The sequence below is a fragment of the Lampris incognitus genome, chromosome 3 (genome assembly GCF_029633865.1).
Source record: "Lampris incognitus isolate fLamInc1 chromosome 3, fLamInc1.hap2, whole genome shotgun sequence".
NCBI classification, from domain to species: domain Eukaryota; kingdom Metazoa; phylum Chordata; class Actinopteri; order Lampriformes; family Lampridae; genus Lampris; species Lampris incognitus.
In genome coordinates this window covers 70505492-70526951 of record NC_079213.1, presented here as the reverse complement: position 1 = coordinate 70526951, position 21460 = coordinate 70505492, and the positions used below count along the sequence as shown (strand labels likewise).

Genomic DNA, 21460 nt, shown 5'->3' with positions numbered 1-21460 from the left:
GATCCATCCCGTCTTCCATGTCTCGCGCCTCAAACCGGTAGCCACCAGCCCCCCGTCCAAGCTCCTCCACCCCCCAGGGTCCTCGACGGTGGTGACATGGTCTGGGATGTCGACCAGCTGCTCGCCGTACGCCGCGGGGGCGTGGGTACCAATACCTGGTGGACTGGGTTGGCTATGGGCCCGAGGACCGCAGCTGGGTTGCCCGGTCCTACCTGGCCGACCTTGCACTCCTGGAGGAGTTCTATCGGGCCCACCCCAACGCCATCGGACGGTCGCCCGGTGTCTCCCGTAGGAGGGGGGTCCTGTTGTGCTTACACCGCCCCGAGCTGCCTCCCCGGCACGTTCAAGCCACTCCCCCAGCTCGGACGTGCCGGAAACATGCTCGCGCTCTGAGGAGACGAGCGCTGCACTGCACCAGGTGTTTGCCATCATCCATCAGGCACACCTGTGGCAATCAGGCAGCCTTCTACAAGAAGCCTCCCAGAACGTCTCTCAGTGCTTCGACGTACTGAACCCTGCGGTAAAGTTCTGACAAGCCCTCCAGCGTTCCTTGCATTCTGTTTATTCCCCAGTGTCTTATCTTCGTGTCTCTGTTTCCTCCCAAGACTCTCCCTCCGCGATTTCCACGGCTCCCCTCGTCCCCAGCGACCTTCACGTTTCTCCCCGGACCTCTCCTGCGATCTCCCCCCTTGTCCCTCTCTGGACCCCTCCTTTCGGACTCGACTTCCCGGATCTCGGACCTGGACTTTCTCGGACAACCCCTCTTGGATCACGGACTGGACTTAATCGCCAGGTGCACGCACATTTTTTCAACACCTCCTGGTCATTTACATACCGCACCACACATTGGCTAAAAACACTCACACATAGTTATTCACGCAAAACCACGGGACACCACACAGTTTATTCACACATCCCACTAACAGAACGCCTTTTTTCACCATACATTTCCCTCCCACAATAAAACCTCCCTTTGTAGCTTTTGAAGTCATCTCGTGTCTGTCTGTCTTGGGTTTCGCCACACGGGTCAGGTTCTGGTGCGCGAGCACAACAGTCCGTCTGTGGAGCTGGGTTGGAGACAGAGCGAGAGAGCAGGTCGGCGACAACATTGTCTCTGCCTGGGGTGAACTGCAGGCTGAAGTTGTACTGGCGGAGGCGGTCAGACCAGCGGTGCAGCCTCAGGGGTTTGTGGCCTGTCCCAGTTGTGGACAGCAACGCTGTCAGGGGCCTGGTGATCTGTCCTGAGGGTGAAGGAGCGGCCATAGAGGTAGAGGTGCCACCTTTCACAAGCCAAGATATAGGCTAACGCCTCACGCTCACCCACGGAGTACCGCTGCTCGGTCAGGTTGAGGGTACGGGAGGCGAAGGCGATGGGCTTCACACCGTTCTGGGTTTGAGACAGCACAGCCCCTATCGCTGTGGCTGATGCGTCACAGGTCACAAAGGTGGAGCTGGAGATGTCGAAGTGAGCCAACACTGGTGGTGAAGTCAGTTGAGTCTTGAGATCACGCACAGCGTCACTGCATGCCTTTGACCACACCCATGGCTCGTCCTTACGCAGCAGCTGGCGCAGGGGGGCTGTGGTCGCAGAGTACTGGGGAAGAAACCTCAGGTAGTAACTTGTCATACCCAGGAAGGAGGCGACCTGGGCGGCCGAGCTGGGCTCAGGGATGGCCTGAATGGCGTCCACGTTGGATTGTAGTGGAGTTACACCGCTCGCTGACAGCCGGAACCCCACGAAGTCGATGGCTGGCACAGAGAGGACACATTTCTCAGCATTGAGAGTTAGCTTGTGCTTGGACAGGGCTGCGAAGACCATGTTGAGGCGCTTGTCGTGGATTTCATTGGTGGGCCCGTGTACCACTATATCGTCCAGATAAATGGCCACGCCCAGTATGCCAGCCAGCACGGAGACCATGATTTTCTGGAAGCAGCTAGGGGCGGAGCTGAGACCGAAAGGCATCCTGGTGTAGCGAAACACTCCTGCATGTGTCACAAAGGCTGTGAGGTTTCGGCTGCTGGGGTGGAGGGGCACCTGTAAGTACCCCTGTCTGAGGTCGAGCTTGGAGAACACCTCAGAGCCATAGAACTGAGCAGTGAGTTCTTCTGAGGTGGGCAGTGGATACTTATCAGGGACCACTGCCTTATTCACTGCACGTAGATCGACGCAGACACGCAGGCCCCCCGACTTCTTCTTAGCCACCACGAGGTTTGAGACCCAAGGTGACGCGTCCACTGGTTCAATTATACCAGCTTCCAGCAGTTGTTGCAGCTCGGCGGAGACCCCATCACGGAGAGCCAACGGGATGCGGCGCAGTGGTTGGATGACAGATTTCACAGCAGGGTTGAGGAGAGGTTGATGGGCGAAGGCGGAGAGGCAGCCCAGCCCCATAAACAGCGATGGCCACTTCTGCCAAGGTGTGGCAACAGTCAGGATTGCTGCCCCCTTGTGTCTAAGAGGGAGAACAGGTCCAGGCCCATCAGGTTGGCCCCATGGCGTGCCACATGAAAAACTGCATTGGGCACCAGCTTGGTTCCATAGCGGAAAGTCACTTGGAGAGAGCCAACCAGATCGATTTTGGAGTCACCATACCCACAGAGGACAGCTGAGGGTGCGGACAGTGGCAGTGAACAGAAAAATTGACTGTAGGTATCAACATTCAGGAGAGACACACCTGCACCGGTGTCCAACAGCAGGGGGATGCACACATCATTAATGTTGACTGCATGATTTGAATGACACTGGCCCAGAGCTCACCTTGTGAATGACGGCGGTTGAAGACTGGGGGGTGTGGCCCTCTGACCCATCCGGGGACGATCGACAGACGTTGGCAAAGTGATTGTGCTTACCGCAGCTACGGCATGTCTGGCCACGGGCAGGGCAGTTCTGAGCCCTTGAAACGGCAGCTCACACCAAAATGATCTAGATGGATAAATAGCACTACAGGTAAGTAGTGTACTTTTGATTTTGGAGTGAACTGTCCCTTTAATTTCTTTGCCATCTCTGAGGCTTAAAAACTAAGAGAACCCTTGAAAAATCTTATAAAACAGCCAGGGGCGAAAATCTGATATCAACCTTGGAGGGGACAATTACATGAAATTTTCTCAAGCGCAATTCCTGAGGGGGACACCAAAAGTAGTGCTGTAACCAGGGGCGAAATATTGGGGGGGGGGGGAGATATATATTTTTCCAAGGATGGGGGGGGTTGTGTCCCCCCCCATCCCCCCCGGGATTTCCGCCTATGAAAACAGCCTATAGCTGCAAGCAGCATATGAGGGGCCAGGCCCTTTAGAGCACCATGTGGCTGATTTGGCTTGTCTGCTAAAATATTGGATAAGCCATAGACTCTATTTTTACAATTATATTGATTGTTATAAGTTGATAATATCAAGGTATTTACAGGAATTAGCTGTCATGTCCAAGTTTGTACGTCTTCACCAATAGTGACATGTGAGAAGAGGTGCATGAACACAATACTTTTCATGTATGAACGTAGTGAAACACATGCATGTTAAGTTTCATCCAAGTTAGACCACGCTTTCAGGATTTCCAGTTGCATAATGTCAAGGGTGACAATGCGAAAGTTGTATTTGATGAGTTGCAAAAAGATGCCATTTTTGTGGGAAACTTTAGAAAATACGGTCATTTGAAAAGTGAACATATGAACAACATGTGGCGCTATAGAGCACCATCAAATTCTCTTGGCATGGCAGCAAACTGTAGATCAAGCTGCATCCCTATAGCTTGGAGAGTTCAAGGGTTGCATCTCACCTCCTGTCGTGTCTTCACCCTAAATTGTCACAGATTTGGAGAATTTTTAAAAAGTGCTGACTTTTTTTTCTGGTTTCTCCAAACATGTTGTCTGTGAAGTTTGTTGACGGTTGTAGATCCAAAATTTCTCACCAATTTCATAATGGCAGAAACTAAAAAAAAAACACCAAATATTGACACCATTATATCCGTTAGACTAGTCTCGGCTAGTCTTTTCTTGACAAGGAATTCAGTGGGAAAAAATATTTTGACTCTAGGTCGAATGGTTCAAGAGTTTGAGGTCAAAATGGGAATTTTCAAAAAGTCAACGTAGGACAGCTGGTGCCACAAGAGGGATTGTTGTATTGATGCCAAATTTGGTACCTGGATGCCTTGAATTACCCTCTATCAATGTGCCAGGTTTTACAATCGACTTCCTTGGCAGAAAACAAAACAACAACAACAACATTAAGAATAAGAAGAAAATTAACAACAGGTTCCTACATACCTTCAGTGCTTGGTCCCTAATTATTAAGATGAATGAATGATGCTCCACATGGTCAGGAGTAGCAGGGTTTCCATGTCAGACTTCAGAATGCTTAAAACATGTTCATACATGTTCCTAATTCCTTCAAGACAAATGAATGGAATACTATGGAAAGCAAGGGGGATGTATGAATAACATTCTTGAGAAATAAGGAATACAGGTTTCGCGAAGCTTTTATTACTATTATGTTAGACAGGAGTATGACAAAAGAACATGAACCAACAAAGCAGATAAACTCTATCATATATCAATAATCTAAAAGAAACTGACATAAAAAGAATAAATAGACCAGTGATGGAAAAAAATACTCATCTTTGTAGCAGGCTCAGCTTAATTGGGTTTAAATATAACTCTCTTTAAAAAGCAACTCTAATTAGTAAACAAGTCGGTATCAAATTTGGTATCAGTGCAGTCAGAACTCCATTTGGGTTCCAAGAAGAAAAAAAAAAAGACACCTTGGACTTCAACAGGGTTGGAGTTAATTCAAAACGTAAAATCAAACATTGCAAGGGTTAATGGCATGGAAATCACTCTCTGTTTTCGAAGTAACTGGGTATTTAGAGAGTAGATTAGAGAAGGTATTCAGTGTTTGAATTTCGAATAGAGTGAACTGAAAGCATTTTGAATGAATTGACCCCAAAGCCATCAGAATGGATCACTTAAGTGTCTCATGATGTCTTTTCATTGCCCACGCTGGTCTGGGTGGTGGTGGTGTTTGTATAGGTGGGCACGCTGTACTTAGTGAGGACAGATTTAAACTGCTCCAGTGTGGCATCCGTCCGAACCCCCGTGGGGTCAAAGTGGGTCCGGCCCACCCTGAACCCAGCCTCTGTCAGGTACTGCAGAAATTTGTTCAACCTGCAAGGGGGGGGGGAGAGATTCAAGGAGCTCAACAAGTGTCACAGAACATAAAGTTTAGGACACCACTTGGATTTTTGATAGCGTGCTTTGTGGTGTGGGCTTGGACATGCAGTAGATATAAAAATAAAAACCACTTTCATAATCATTGAGTTTATATTGCAAAATATGAAAGATCACATAACACAGAATCTGAGTCAATGTTCGTATTAAATACAAACTACAGAATTAGTAGAACACTATTATGACAAGATTTCTTGAACTTTTCCAGCCCAAAACCAAATGCCAAGGGTTGTCTCAAAATGCTCGTTAAAGCATGTTGCTGCCCTTGTCATCTCAGAAACCCCAACAACGGACCCATGAAAAATATGAATCCTGGTCCATACTTCATATGCCTTGGTTCTTAACAACACAACCCACAGACTTCGCAGTGCAGTCAGAGCAGAGGTGTATCAGTGTCACTCACTTGGGCATGTTCATGCCTCTGATGCTGTGGCGGTGGATACTGTAGTAGAAGGCTGGGTGTTCCAGAGCTGCATCAGACTTCAGTTTCTTCACCATATTTCCTGAATCCTCACCTGATTTCCTCTTTCCTGCAATCAAAAAAAGAAGAAAGAAAAAAAGACTCAGACCTTTGCTTTGGATTATGGCTATGTCAAAGTTTCTCCTCCAAGGCATTTTCCTTTGAAATTATGCTGTTGAAGGAAACCATTTGGGATTAGGGCTAACCTGCCCTCTACAGGACAACAGAAGACCCATTGTTTAAGAGAGGCTACATAGAGCAGCGTTTCCCAACCCAGTTCTCAAGGACCCCCTATCCTGCAGATTTTCATTGTAACCCTGCATAGGTAGCCCTGCTTGTACTTACTCAACCAATCACCTCACAGCACTTAATTATGCAAGGTGTGCACATCTGACATAATTCATTGCTGATTAGTTAGATAACTACAAACAGGTACCTCTTCAGGGTTGCAAAGAAAATCTGCAGGATAGGGGTTCCTTGAGGACTGCGTTGGGAAACACTGACATAGAGTAAACCTGACACAAATATCATTTACTATATCACACTACAGCTACACAGTACCAGATCGAGTATATTTACAAAATGCCAAGCAAGTGACGCACCGGACTGGTTGGCTGTGCCTGACTCCTCACCCTTCTGTAAAGTCTTGATGACCACACCACACTCCACTGCAGGGAAAAAGAAAAAAACAGTCAGAGGTATTTCTTGTTTGGGTATCTTTCTGTTCTTTGAGTATTTTGAGTTGACAGACTTGAATTAAAAGTAATTGCACACTTTTTTTTTTGAGTGGAAAAACTGAGATATTTGACTTCATTCCAACAAAAGACATCAGTCCTGAATGAAATATTAAGATTTCTTTGCAAATAAGTTTCCAGAAAAAAAATCTGCCAACATTGCACCCATGCTGGCTGAACTCCGCCGTAGACCTGCAGTCTGGAATGCTTAAATGTCCAAGTACTTCTGGCCACAGATAAAACACACAAGCTAAAAAAAGAAAGAAGAAAAAACAACTACTCAGACAGACAATCTGATCAGTGTGGACGATGTAACTGATGGGGTTTGGTCTGATCCCAACCAAACACTCCCGCTTTTTTATCTGAAAATGTTAGATTTATGAGTATTTCTCAAAGATGAGAAATGCGTGCACAGGGGGAGCAAAGCTTACACTGGGGGTCATGATACTCTTTAAACACGTTTGGTCTCAATATTCCTGGATGTCAACCAAGGAAAAAAAGCACAGATGCACGCACATACACCCACCCATCCAATAACACCACACTCAGACCATCCGAGCCTTACCTTGGTTGGTGAAAGCGGTGGGCCCGTGAACAGAAGACTTGAAGGTGGTACACTCAGACTCTAAGATGAGAGTTTTGACCAGTGTCTGGATGTCATCCATACTGTGGTGTACTGCTGCACACAGCATCCTTCTTAGAAACCCAGTGTTGAACAATGGGCCTGACCTGGGGATGCATAAAAATCAATAGGTGAGAGGGTCTAGATATGACCCATTATTTCAAATGTTGTCAAATTCCATGATGGAAGAGTGGTGGATATTTAACTTCACTTTAAAGTTGAGCAGAGTATTACCAGCAAAGTTCAGTGGGTGTTAACAATGCTGATACAATGGCATGTTTGAGTGGCAGCGGAGTTACTTTACCATAATGGTCCCAGCTCCACAGCAGTTTTCCCAGGCATACTTCCATGACAGTTACAGGGGAGCTGGTTATAGAGATTGTCTGGAGACATAAGTGTCAAAAGTCCACAGATTAAAATACTATTTATTTATCAGTCACAAAATATTCTACTGCCAGCTAATAGTCTGCTGCCAGAGTTAAGAGAAAAACATTATTTAGAAGTGGTTCGCCTTATGACATACTGCTGAAATCCATGGCAGCATTTCATTGGAAAGGACAGCAACTCACTGAAAGAGGAAGAGATATGTATTCCTTTTTCCCGAAATTTTTATTCTTATTATTCTACTCAAAAATGTTTGACTATCTATTCAATCTTCAAAATTCTTGGTACATGATATTACGATGTTTTCCTTTTTTTCTTTCTCTCATGTGTTTTTGATGTGGTTTTTTTTCTCTTATTGTTCAGTAGTTGAGTTTGTATTGTGCAGCACAACTTGCATTGAATTTGAATTATACTGTCCAGTGGGGAGCGAGTTTGAAATGTATAGTAGGTGAATTAACTTAAGAGTAGGTGAGAAGGGGTAGGAAAAAAACAAGTGTTTATTTCCTCCTTCTCCTTTTCCAACATGTAACAAATAATCTGATGCATACAGAGGTTTGTTCGCTGAGTTTCATATGTGGATTTTGTTGATCACTTCAGATTATTGCTAATGGCTTATCTGTATGTTATATCCTGCTTATTTATATGTTTGAAATAAGTCATCATCATCATCATCATCATCAATCTATTGCTCTACAGAGCAGAAATGAAGTACAATCCTCAGACAAACAGGCCGGGGACATGAATGATAAAAAAAAAAAAAAACTCACTGGGCTAAAAGTTTAGCTTGCCATCATTAATGTCCAGTATATCAACCACAAGGTCATATTACACTATAATACTGATGTAGTTGTTATAGAAACCCCACTTCTTGCAAGTCTGACACACCACAATAAGGGGATATGGGGAGGGATTTCCACAGCAGATACAACTACTTACTCACCTTCTACCATGCTGCCTTGTTTGAGGAAGACCCTCTCCTCACACCACTGACAGTGGATAAGCTGCCGGAGCTTCTTAGCTGATTCATCTGCCTGGGTAGGACCTCTGAGGACCCTAACCACCACCAAGAGAAAATGTTCCACAGCTACTGTCAGCAATACCTCGATACCTTTGTTACAGCGTGCCGCTGCTCTGAAAAATGAAAGAATATACACAGAGACATTATTACCTTGTGTTATGCGCAAAATGATGACAATTCTGTTACGCCACCTAGCTTCAAAGAAAATTCATCATTCATCAAATCATTCATGCCGGTTATAACAGTGGGAAAGAAAAGAAAAAGACATGCAAAGAGACAAAAAATGGATGACCTACCTGGATACAGTGGCCACCACCATGCGGGCTGCCAACTCTTTATAGTATTCTGTGCGGACAATGTGACAGCCATAGTGACGCACAGTGGCGTTGAGTGACTTGGCGTACAGTGAGCCCGTGTCAGTGGATGTCACTGAGATAATGCCCAGATTCCGCACATTGCGGAAGGCAGCGTCCAGGTAGTTCACTGTTGTGCCAAAAGGGTCCAAGTGACTGAGGGATCCAAAAAATAAAGTAACTCATTGTATTAATCAAAAAAAATTTCAATGAATTTCTTTCTTTTTTGGGGGGGATTTTCCCCCTTTTTTCGCCTCAATTGTATCCAGCCAATTACCCCACTCTTCCAATCCGTCCCGGTCGCACTCCACCGCCTCTGCCAAGCCAGGGAGGGCTGCAGACTTCCACATGCCTCCTCCGATACATGTGGAGTCGCCAGCCACTTCTTTTCACCTGACAGTGAGGAGTTTCACCAGGGGGATGTAGCACGTGGGAGGACCACGCTATTCCCCCCAGTCCCCCCCCCCCGGAACAGGCGCCCCGGCCAACCAGAGGAGGCACCAGGGCAGCGACCAGGACACATACCCACATCCAGCTTCCCACCCGCAGACACGGCCAATTGTGTCTGTAGGGACGCCCGACCAAGCTGGAGGCAACACGGAGATTCGAACCGGTGATCCCCGTATTGGTAGACAACCCCACCGCTACCCCACCTGGATTCCCCAATGAATTTCTTTTACTTCACATATTCACTCCTTTACATTTTCAGGGCAGTTGATAAAGAAAGGAGCCTGGGACACAAAAGCAGATTTCAGCTTAATACAATAACTTTTGATCGTAAAGTAAGTAAAATAAATGTCACCACACTTTAATCCAAGAGTTTGGCTCTAACTGGTAGACACTGTGGAAATCAAAGTTACCATCAATCAATCAATAAAGTTGCATTTTATACAGCGCTTTTCTCGCTGCAACAGCCACTCAAAGCGCTTTACATTTCTGGTCCAATCTGAATTTCAGACACCTGTTATGACAGAACACAAGCCGTTTTCTGTACAATCTCTGCCTATTTCGTATGCGTAAGGCCACCGATATGTGATTTACAATGATTAACTTATTCACACGTGTATTACAAAAAGATTTGACATGCCACGCTAAGTAATGCAATATGATATGTTATAAACATGACCTAAGATAAAAAAAAATAGATTAAAAAAATCCCATTAAGAGGACTGAAATCACTCTGTGCACCTACTAGACTAAAATTCATTACTGCACTCAGCCCATGAATTTAAACGTTGACCTCCTATGGTAGCTAAACCTGTATCCCTGGGCCTGATGGAGAAATATCACCATTATTTCAAAAGAGATGAAACCACTCCCCATCCCTGCTCATAGCGCTGTGTCCTACACCCATGCTTACATGTAGTCAAAGGACCGCAGATGCATGATGACATTGGCATCCATCTTGGCGACTTCTACTGTGGCGATGGGAAGTACCTCTACTTCGCTGCTTGTCCCATCAGCAGCCCAGGTAGTCCGAGAGCCTCCGTCTATCCGGATGTGATTGAGCTGACAGTTCTCTTTAATCATTTTGACGCATGTCTCGTTGATGTCTGTTATGGTCACCTTGACTGCATTACGAAGGTGCTTAGCCCATTGTAGGCCCATAATACCTGTGAGCAGAAGCACAGGGGTGGTAGAAACAAGTTGCTATTTGATGTACTAGTGTGATTGTCTGGGACTTCTCTGTAGATTGCTCATGCACCCACAATAACCACATCCATTCTTATGTCAAAGCAAAATTTAAATTTAAATTTGAGAGTGTGAGGCTATTCAGATAATTATGTCCAGTAAAATGTTTGTCATATATTTGAAAATATCTAAAAATAGTTAATACTGTCTTTTAAAAGCATAAAGCATAACAAGTAAGTAGTTTAATTTCTCACCTGTGGCCCCAAAAGCATCCAGACACTCCAAAGGGTTTCTCTCCTCTGCCAGTACAGCCAACGAACAAAACACTAGCTGCCTGAAAGATATACACATTCATTAATGTGTTCCTTCTAAACTCGCCATTATAATGCATTTCTAATGCAGGATGGATGGACAATAACCTTTTTTCCATCTGATATGCTATCAGGTTCTTCTTACAAGTAATGTTTTGTTGAACAATCTCAGGCAAACCAAAACCAGTCCACTGACCTGTTGGTCTTCATCTTACGGTTGAAATAAGTGTCACTCTTCTGTGGGGTGGTGTGGTTGGGGAGGAGCTGGACATTGGTCCCAAGCTCCTTCATGATTTCATAAGCCTGGCCAGAGGGAGCTGGCCATTGGATGTGCAAATTATAGAAACAGGAACACAAAAAGGGAGAGACGGTCATTTGTCATTTCAGTTTTTCCCCCCTTTTTCTCTCCAGTTGTACTTGGCCAATTACCCTATTTTCAGAGCTTTCCTGGTTGCTGCTCCACCCTTTCTGCCGATCCGGGGAGGGCTGCAGACTACCACATGCCTCCTCCGATATATGTGGAGTCGCCAGCTGCTTCTTTTCACCTGACTATGAGGAGTTTCGCCAGGGGGACGTAGTGCATGGGAGGCTCACGCTATTCCCCCCAGTTTCCCCTCCCCCCTGAACAGGCGCCCTGACCGACCAGAGGAGTGCCAGGACACATACCCACATCCAGTTTCCCAGCCGCGGATATGGCCAATTGTGTCTGTAGGGACACCCGACCAAGCCGAAGGTAACACAGGGATTCGAACCAGGATCTCCGTGTCGGTAGGCAACGGAATAGACCGCCACGCCACCCGGACGCACCTTGTCATTTCAGTTTTGACTCGCATGTTTTGCTGTTGTTGCATGTGCAAACAGATACTATCTACTGACAGTGTTCAAAAACTGCAGATGTCAGCAAATGTGCAACCTTTCTATTCTACAGGTTATCAAAATGAAAGGTAGCAGAAACCCAGATACCCTTGTCTGTTTTGCTTTTCAGTTGTTATTCACTTTGAAACCTTTGGAGAATGACAGAGGTCAGTGCTCTTACTGAAATTCTACATAGCTGCTTTAAGACTCTTAGCCAGAAGTGATGGTCAACACGACACAGCATCATAGCCTGAGTCTAATTCAGTGAATCACAACCCCAAACTTGCTCAGACATTGACACTGGTTTACACAACCACTGGAAGACTCCAGGTATAGTCATGATAAGATTATTTATTTACCTGGCTCCTCGAAAGGCACATCCGAGCTCCCTGAGTAGCTAGCCTCTGTCTCTCCCTTGTTGATGTGGCGTTTCAGGTGGCTCACCATATCTGTTTTACGGGCAATGGTGACAGAACACACCACACAGTGGTAGTGAGCCACATGCCTCCCTGGTGTCTAGAAAGGATCGATATACAAGCAGTGGTGCAGACAATTTAATTTAAATTATTTGAAACAATGTTTTTTGGGGAAAAAAGCATATTAGCGGCTTAGCAAACGTAATTCAAATGTCTTACTTGGTCTGCACTGAGGCTGGGCTTCATGTGTCTGCAGGGCAGGTGGCAGATGCACATTCTTTGACCTGTTGAAAGTTACAAGTCGAAGTTTCACATGAGGATGTACGCTACGAGATCCAAACACTAAATCATGTAGAAATATGTTGTGTAATTTGAGAACTGACATGACCACCGAAATCAGTATTTTTGTGTGTTAGTCTTCAGTAATTGTGTCTGTAAGAGTTAATGCAGCACCCTGTTATTATGCAACTTGACAGGATTGGCTTCACTTGCATAGTTCTGGGCACAATTGTTCTTGAAAACACTGGAAAAATAAGGGCAACTTCATCAAATTTTCATACATTGTCAAAAATGTCTCTTCAGTTAAATTATATATAAATTATCGACTTACAATTAATCTGATTCACCTGAGAATTTTTTTTGCTGTAAAGGGTAGTTTTAAAACTCTATTACTGGGTAGAGTAACAGTAAGGCCTCCTTGGCTCTTTAATAATGTGGTTGGTTACAGTTCACATATTCAGCATTTCAGAAATTAATCTCCCCTGACAGAAAAACCTACCATACAGATAGAACCATTGAAACAATTCAAATTGATTTCACCCATTTGGAGAACTACACAACTACTTTCCATTCCTATTCTAACTGAAGGCAATGTACTATGGCCAAGGTGATGCTTATGAGAGACCTTTTCATTTCCTGTCCCTGGAAACAAATGCTTAATCCATCATTTTGCCTTCCATTCCAGCAATAAAGAATTTTAGGAATGGCTGCTTGAAACATTTGCATGTCTCTTCATCAAGGCTATCCAAGTCCATTTTACTCTGGGTGTATTTATACAAGTATTTTTTGTATTTCGAGCTGCATTTAATTGAAGTGGTTGTTCCCTCCAAAAAAACCCTCTCACACCCACAGAGCTAAAGTGGGATGTTGTGATGTTGTGAAACTCTTACCTTTTATCTATCCATATTCTTTTCTATTGGAATAAAGACCCTAAAATTATATTTGAATGTCCCTTGTGTGATTCCCCCGGCTTCAAATTTTCAGAGTGTTTGACATGTGCCCAGAAACAGTTCCTCAAATCCTTCAAGGATTGTGATGACTGAACATATGAGGACCCAACAGGCAACTTTTATCATACTTTAAACTTTCAAGCTTCCTTTACTTCAGAAGTTACTTATACATTTGATATGATAACTTAACTGTTATAATCTTCCTTTTACAAGGTGAGTTTGTATTAGCAGGAGGTCACGATCAATTCGCTCAACAACTCTCTCTCAGTATGTGCGCTTTCAACACTGTGTGTCAGACTGAGTGGTCAGCAACACTGGGGCTCCACAGGGGACGGTCCTGTCTCCCTTCCTTTTCACCCTCTACACCACGGACGTCAACTACCACACAGTCCCACCATCTTCAGAAGTTCTCTGATGACTCTGCTGTAGTCGGATGCATCAGTAAGGGTGAGCAGGCCGAGTACAGGGCTGTGGTGGGAAACTGTTACATGGTGTGAGTGGAACCATCTGCAGCTCAACATGACTAACACAAAGGAGCTGGCTGTTGAACTGAGGAGGGACATGACACCAGTGACCCCTGTTTCCATCCAGGGGGTCAGTGTGGACACTGTGGAATATTACAAGTACCTGAGGGTTTATACAGACAATAAACTGGACTGGGCCAAGAACACTGATGGGGGCAGGAAGGGGCAGAGGCATCTCAACTTTTTGAGGAGGCTGAGGTCCTTCAACATCTGCCAGACAATGCTTAGGATGTGGTATGAGTCTGTGGTGGCCAGTGCTCTCCTGTTTGCTATTGTGTGTTGGGGCAGCAAGTTGAGGGTAGTGGATGCAAACAGGCTCAATAAACTGATCCGCAAGGCCAGTGACGTTGTGGGGGTGGAACTGGACTCTCTGGCAGCGGTTTCTGAGAGGAGGATGCTGTTGAAGTTATGTGCCATCATGAACAATGTCTCCCACCAACTCCATGACGTGCTGGTCGGACATAGGAGTACTTTTTGTGTGTCTGACATTCTTGTGTAAGAAGTTGGGTTGTTGTGAAGCATCTAGTGTGTTGGTGTAGTGTTCTGTGCCTGTCACGTCTCACTCTCAACCTTCACCCCTGGCTAACAGAAATGCAAACAGGAGAGCCAAGCACATAATTCTCTCCTTGCCAGTAGATAGCCTCTCCAACAGCAAACCCTGTGTAGCGCCTCTTCGTGGCGACACACGGTAACTGGGTACACCTTGGACCCTGGCTGAACTACAAGGGACTCAGAGGAGGTCTGCCCCCTAGACGTGCGGTACGCAGACCCACCGGTGTGTGGATATTCCCTGATGCCCATAAACCAGCTCCCAGCTATGGGTTAAATAGTACCACTGCCTGGTGGATACCTCAGGAGAGGAATAGGCTATGGGAGTAAACCCCTACAGAAAATCTATGTCCACAGTGCTGTTGTTTTTTGTTTTTCTTGCCCTTTTGTATCTGTTTAAGTCGGAGAGTACTGCTGGCATCGTGTGTGGCTGCTGCTTCTCCCTCTCGTAGCCCCCCTTCCCATCTACCCCTGTATGTCTGTATTATGTTCTGTTGTCTTGTTTCACCTCGTTTATTGTAAAGCAAATTTGAGTGTTAGAAAAGGGCTATATAAGTTTATTATTATTATTATTATTGTGTTAGTGATAGACTCATTCTGCTGAAATGCACTACAGAGCGCCACAGGAGGTCATTCCTGCCTGTGGCCATCAAACTTTACAACTTTTCCCTCAGAGTGTCAGACACTCTGAGTCAATAGTCATTAGACTAGCCCTTCAACTTATTTTACTCTGTCGGGTGTTTGTTTGTGCTGTTTGTTTCATGCTGCAGTAATACAATATAGATAAGGTGTTATATGCTGGAGCATGGTGCACATATGTTTACATATTCTATTCTTATTTTATTTTCTATTTCTACTAGAGCGTGAGTGACTGTAATAGGACTCAATTTTCCCTCGGGGATGAATAAAGTATTCCGATTCTGATTTCTTCACTCATCTTTGAAAGAGCTTCATGGTCAAAGGCAATATGCATTATGGTAGGAGAGGTAAGCATGAGTAGTGAAATGTTTTGGAGGCTACACAAGGTTGTATCCCTACCTTCAAACTCAACATAGACTTTCCAGTGGAGATTCTGGAGATGGCGTCTCAACTTGTGGCTATAGCAGGCCTTAAACTTCTCCTCGGGGCACAGAGGACATGACTTCCGACCGGCTGTTGGATCAACACACAAAAGCACATGAAAAGACAGGGATCATGTTGTGAGTGTTCTTCTTTTTTAATGAAAATTGTCATGTTATTATTATTTTTTAATTAAATTTGATCAATGGGCATTTCTGGATTGCTCTGCTTACCACCATTGAGGTCAACAAGCATCTCAAGGCCTTCCAGTTTACTCTGAATGGATATGTGTCTCTCTGTGGAAATAAATGTTACTGGCTTTCAGTTTCCAAAGTCGTTCTACAGGCTAACTGTGTTATCTATGTATGAAGTAACAGTAATAATCACAGTAAACATAGAGTAGACATATATTTGTGATGAAACTTTTATTGGCCCCATTGGCCTGAGTCAAGTAATTTTCCTTTCAGGCTGGTGCAAAATTGCCCTCAAGAGCCACGAAATGGAGATGGAATGCTATGACACTCAAAAAGCCACGCTGAGATAGTGGCTCAATTACTCAACAAAGATAAGAAAGTTTTACCAAAATACCGATAGTTGTAGTGGATGGTTTAGCATCACCGTCCCTATCTTCACTCTTCTTCACAGCTACCACATCATGGTCATCTGTCGGGGGGACATCCTGACCAGGTTCTCCACCTCTTTCTGCACAATGAACAAACTGGTTGAGATGTTCAAAAGTCTGCAAGCTGTCTATTCGGCTCTTTTGAGCAGCATCATCTAAATATAACCAACGAGAGAGAGAAAACAACAACAAAACGTTGTCTGATATTTTAACTGTCCCGTGGGTACACTTTCATGAAAAGGTTATTTATTGTGCAAGTTTTGGCGAACCTACTGACCATAAGACGATCACAGCAGACCTCGTACTGCCAAAATTTGTGCGCCTCTGCGGTCCTCTTGCGGAGCTCCGTGACGAGACCGTGTCATGAATAAATTGTACAACCCGTACAAAAGTACGACGTGAAACTGACATTCTGGGCGATCCCATGCAGTTGCGCAGACAACCCCGCAGGTAACTGGTAATAGGAACGCTAATGCAATCAGCCCATTTCCTCTTTTAAACGTATATTTTACTACTAGGTCCCATGGCAGAGCTCCGTGGTGAGGCCCACATTTACTTTCAGTAGTTGTAAACTTGAATTCATTGCCAACTTCCCACACGGTACTTACGCTGTGAAATTTTATATTTATGTTCGAAATTACCGCCTCATATTCTGGGTGAAAACAACAAACTCTCGCCGCTTTCTTACCGTTTATATCGACGTCCTCCTGGTGTAGCTGAACAGCGTCTCTTTCCTTGAGCTCCGCCATTATGAACAAACCTCAGGGGAAAAAAAATGCGCCGACGATGCAACGCTTAGTCTACGAAAAATGCGTAAATTTAAGAATAAGTTTGTATTTAATGTACGCCATTTGACCAGCGACCGTTCAAATAAACAAATGAAAATAAATAAGATGGAATCGTTTATCAATAAATACCGGCTTTCAGACAAAAAGACGGAGGAATTTTTTTAAATATTTTTTTTTGTGCTTGTAGTTAATTCTGTCTTTTTCACGGCCGTTAACTATTGCTCGGGGTGGGAGAATACAGACGACAACACTAATATTTATTAAGCTGAACACGATAAATTTGGCTTTTTTTTACCGTTAAAGATTGACGAGAAAGACTACACATCCCTAGGGCCACGATGGGCGCGTTGGGAAATTACGTCAGAGACGGAGTTTGAGACGGAGAGCGATTTTTTAAAAATAGTTTTTAACAATGTAAACTACTAATAAGACCCACTGGCCGGTCAATTATGAGGTCTAACCCTTTAGTCGAGCGGTTAGTGATGTCGCCTTGTGGTGCAATACATCCTGTTTCGAATCCCGCACCGGGCAAGAAAATAACCGGTTACAACAAACCGCTTGGCTTTGAGATCTTCACAGTACACAAAAGGGAACAGTTGCATAAAAAATAATATATATATATATATATATATATATGTAACCGGTTATTTTCTTGCCCGGTGCGGGATTCGATATGAGTGCACCACAAGGCGACATCACTAACCGCTCGGCTAAGGGGTCAGACCCGTTAGCTAGGGGCTAACGTGTCTTATTAGTAGTTTACAGTCGCCACCCTCCCCGGAAGCGCGCCCTCGCGCTTGGTTTTTCCCGCGCTCCGAAGAGACTTCTGAGGATCTGCACACTTCCGGATCCCACCGCTGCCACCAATGTAACCGGTTATTTTCTTGCCCGGTGCGGGATTCGAAACGAGATGTACTGCATCACAAGGCGACATCACTAACCGCTCGGCTAAAGGATCAGACCCGTTAGCTAGGGGCTAACGTGTCTTATTAGTAGTTTACAGTAATAATATGTTAGCTGTATTACCTAACAAGCAGCAAGCTTAGCTTGGAGCAGACAGGTATTTTTGTTGATTTTGGATGGATTAAGCTAGCCATGGGTCTGCTATACAGCGTAAAATCTATTGCCGACATTGCGCTTCTTGCATTCTGGGTTTCGGGAAGGGAAAGAAAATTACACCCCTCCAAACTTTTCAGATATCTTGTATCCGATTTGTAGATCTCATAGGCACACCGTTTCAGCATTTTGCTATGTGTTTGAAAGCTTGACGGACCTCCCTCACATAGAAAGCGTTGCTAATGTAGGATTGGACAAGCACCGTTCTGGGGCGGTACTTTGCGAAAGGTCAATTGAGATACTTTCCATTTTAGTTAAAAAGAGAGGTCCTTGTAATATTTGCTAGTAATATTTGATTTGCTAATGTCCTTTACGGCTTTCTGTAGCGCCACAACAAAGTCACGTGATGTACGTAACAACGTCAGTCTGAATCCGGTCGGTGAATACGCCCATTTCACACCGCGGCCATCTTGGATTAAAAAAAACCTAGTGGTGGGAATTTAGCCACGCCCCCTTCTTACTCAATCGGAAATCAATGCAGCCGGGGCCAGCAGCAAACATGGTTTGGACTACCAACCTCGAGCACCTACCGTCATTTACCACAATATGAAAACTAAGCTGGATCTTTTCTTTTTCGAGTACTTTCTGCCTCTCCTGTGCCAATGAGGAGACACACACACACACACACACACACACACAGGGCTGTATTCAAAGAAGCTGTTTAATCACAATAAAATAAAAAATAAGATACATTTCATTTTTATACTGTACATTCAATATTTATACATTAGATTGTCCCATCTACAATATTTTCATTCTTTGTCCTTTAACTTTAACAAAACTGTTAGTTCATTTTAAACTAAAATATGTTGGGTCAACTGTCATTCTGTTGTAGCAATAAACTGGAACTGGCTACGAACTCAAATCATCAATTGTTTACTAAACTAAGATAGTGATTGCTCATCTCAAGGTGTGGGCTAAAATGGGACTGTACTGAAATGAAGTTAAATATGTTTCAAGCTAGCGAAGGTTTGTGTGCACTATTTTCTTGCCAGCTGGATTTAACAAAGGTTTAAAACAGTGGTCCCTGAAAATTTGTTAGGAGAGCACACACAGTCCACAGTTGGTTGACGGTTCCACTTAGTGAAAGGGGTATGACTCAAGCCAGCAATACTCTGTGTGTCTGTGAGCTCATCACAGCTAAACTGTCCACTTGGGCCAAAAAATGCAGGGATGACAAGTTTTACATCTATTTCATCGAGCAGGTCTTTGATAAGGAAGCCCTTATCGGCCATGACCTCATCACCTGACTCTTAAGAGGTCCAGAACACCTGACCTCTTAGTTATCTCCTTATCAGAAATACATCCTGTGTATAGATTACTTACCAGGCTAACTGACCCTGAGGGAGTGATCCCAATTAGGGATTTCAGTGTAGTGTTGCTTTTATAATGGGAGTATGTCATGGTGTTCAAAACCTTCGAACTAGCTGTCTCGATGCGGATCTCTGTGCAGTCTAGTATCACTCTTGTGTTTGGGTAGAATTCCCTGAATATTGGTGGCATTAGCTCGTCTACTGCTGCTCTACTAGGCCATATTGAGAGGGTCCCTAACATAAAGAGCAAATAGTTGGCCCACGTCATACAGTTCCTGCTGACTGTGGCCGGCGACACATTGAATCGTACAGATAAATCCAGAGCAAAAAAGCCCTGCCTCACACGGCACAAGAACAGGAAAAACTGATCAATCAGCGATACATGCTCTGCATGGAAGCCAGACACAAAAATGTGTTCTAGGTTATGGCTGTTCCTTTGCATTTGAGTCCATCGCACCATGGACTCTGCAGTAGGTCGTAAAGCTAGGAAGAGTGCTTTGAGGGTGTGGTAATCCTTAAAACCAGTGTAAAACCTGATCAGATTGGGCACACACTGGAAGCGTTCTAGACCAAAACGCTCACTTTTCAGCTTTTTATTTTCGTCCCCCAGGAAAGCGATGCGTTTCTTTATTGCGTCAAGCTGGTCTTCCACAGAAAGGGGCTTCACGTCGTAGTCATGATCAGGTAGAGTCGTCCAAACCTCACTGGACACATCAGGATATGTCATACATGTGGGAAGCAATATAAATCCACACATTTTCCTGTTATCAAGATGATGTGTCAGAACAGAGCTAGCCACTATTGAAAGATAAGTGAATATATATATATATATATTATACAATGCAGTAATCTACATGTTTGAAAAATTGTATTGTACAGACAGTAACAACTCACCTATCTCCCTCATGCTCCTCTTCATCTTCTTCCGCTATTAAGTCACCAATGCGACTACAAACAGGAGCAAACATTTTTCAACGTCAAACTTCTGTCTACCTTCTAATGTTTTAGTCACAGTGAAACTGGTCACCCCAATATTATTTAACTGGCTGTACATGGTGCAACTTCTGCAGCTCAATGCATACAGTAATGTTAAATGTACATGCAACCTCTGCAGCTCAATGCATACAGTAGGCCTACATGTACATAATATCTGTTGCAATAATAGCAGGAGGAGTAAACATTTACCCATATGGCATCTTAATGTGTCAGTTGAATTTAGGATGGTACACAGCAGTACATGTTGCTTCCAGCAGTGTTTTCAATGAAGTAAGAAGGGGGCGTGGCTAAATTCCCACCGCTTGGTTTTTTTTTAATCAAAGATGGCCGTATAAACACCCAGCACGAGAGAAGTCGTCCTTGCTTTATTAATGTTATAAGTTAACATAGCCAGAGGGCACAGATCATTACACTCCTCTCAGATATTTTTGCTGTCAAGAATATGGACGTTGCAGCAGTATGTAATGGAGTCAGAAGATGTGGGGGATGTGGGGAGGACAACTGCTATGTGGTAGATTTTAAAGTTAATAAAGTGCAAGCAAAGTGCCTACACTGCAAGGGAAATGATGATACGGGGTCAGCACAATGTCCGAAAATAATCAAGGAAGAGAAAGTGAATGAGATGAGAGCAGAAAAGGGATTGTCGTGTGCCGAAGCTATTAAACGAACGGAGAGAAACAACGAGAATGATGTGAATCAATATCCTTAAGGGGACATGTCAGTCAGGAGGTCTGCTGAGTTTTGCTTTTTTAAGTACCAGATAAAGTTTTCGGCAAAGGTAATTAACTGTACTACTTGAGTAGAAAGAAAATCGGAGAGAATTGACAGAATTGTTGATGCAGCAAAGACGTTTAGTTTATTGTTTATTTTACAGGGACAACGCACAATTTTACAATTGCACCAGAGTCAGCTCGCAGCTAATTTTTATCTGCAGTCCCATCTGCATTTCTGGATGTTGTAGGAGTTTCTGAAGAAGGTGTGCAGCAGCTGCTGAGAGCGGCTTTTAGTCCCTCTCAGAAACCTGAGAAATAACGAGTTTAATTGAGAAGACATGAGTTTTTTTGTTGTTTTTGTTTTGTTTTAATAGTAAATTGACATTCTGGTCCACTCACCGTTCCAGTTGGTGGCGGTAATGTGTCAAATCGTTATTCGCTAACCGCCAATAAATGTAAAGAAGAAGAATATCTCCAAAGACGAACCTCGGAGGACTGTTTCCGTCGCAATAAACGGATGTTTTGGACTCAGGCGTTGACGTAGCAA

General features: G+C 44.3%; 1 protein-coding gene across 1 annotated transcript; it reads right to left on the bottom strand.

The window, feature by feature from the left end:
- Positions 1–4466: 4466 nt before the first annotated feature.
- trmt1l (tRNA methyltransferase 1-like) lies at positions 4467–16736 on the bottom strand. The gene is made up of 16 exons (XM_056277441.1): positions 16676–16736; positions 15954–16067; positions 15599–15661; positions 15345–15458; positions 12224–12288; positions 11948–12104; positions 10930–11050; positions 10677–10756; positions 10151–10403; positions 8734–8946; positions 8360–8550; positions 7340–7418; positions 6979–7142; positions 6282–6347; positions 5623–5749; positions 4467–5156 (listed from the first exon to the last, which is right to left on the bottom strand). Exons 1-16 carry the CDS (start codon positions 16734–16736, stop codon positions 4967–4969), a joined length of 2058 nt encoding a protein of 685 aa, XP_056133416.1. The 3' UTR covers positions 4467–4966.
- Between the last annotated feature and the right edge of the window lie 4724 nt (positions 16737–21460).

What these genes read in the sequence shown, in the direction of transcription:
- trmt1l (XM_056277441.1), bottom strand. Translation starts at nt 16,736, where the DNA reads ATGGCGGAGCTCAAGGAAAGAGACGCTGTTCAGCTACACCAGGAGGAC. An exon ending in GTGGAGCTGGGACCATTATG is followed by an intron (nt 7,143 to 7,339) that starts GTAAAGTAACTC and finishes ATGCATCCCCAG; the next exon opens with GTCAGGCCCATTGTTCAACA. An exon ending in CACCGCTTTCACCAACCAAG is followed by an intron (nt 6,348 to 6,978) that starts GTAAGGCTCGGA and finishes TTTTCCCTGCAG; the next exon opens with TGGAGTGTGGTGTGGTCATC.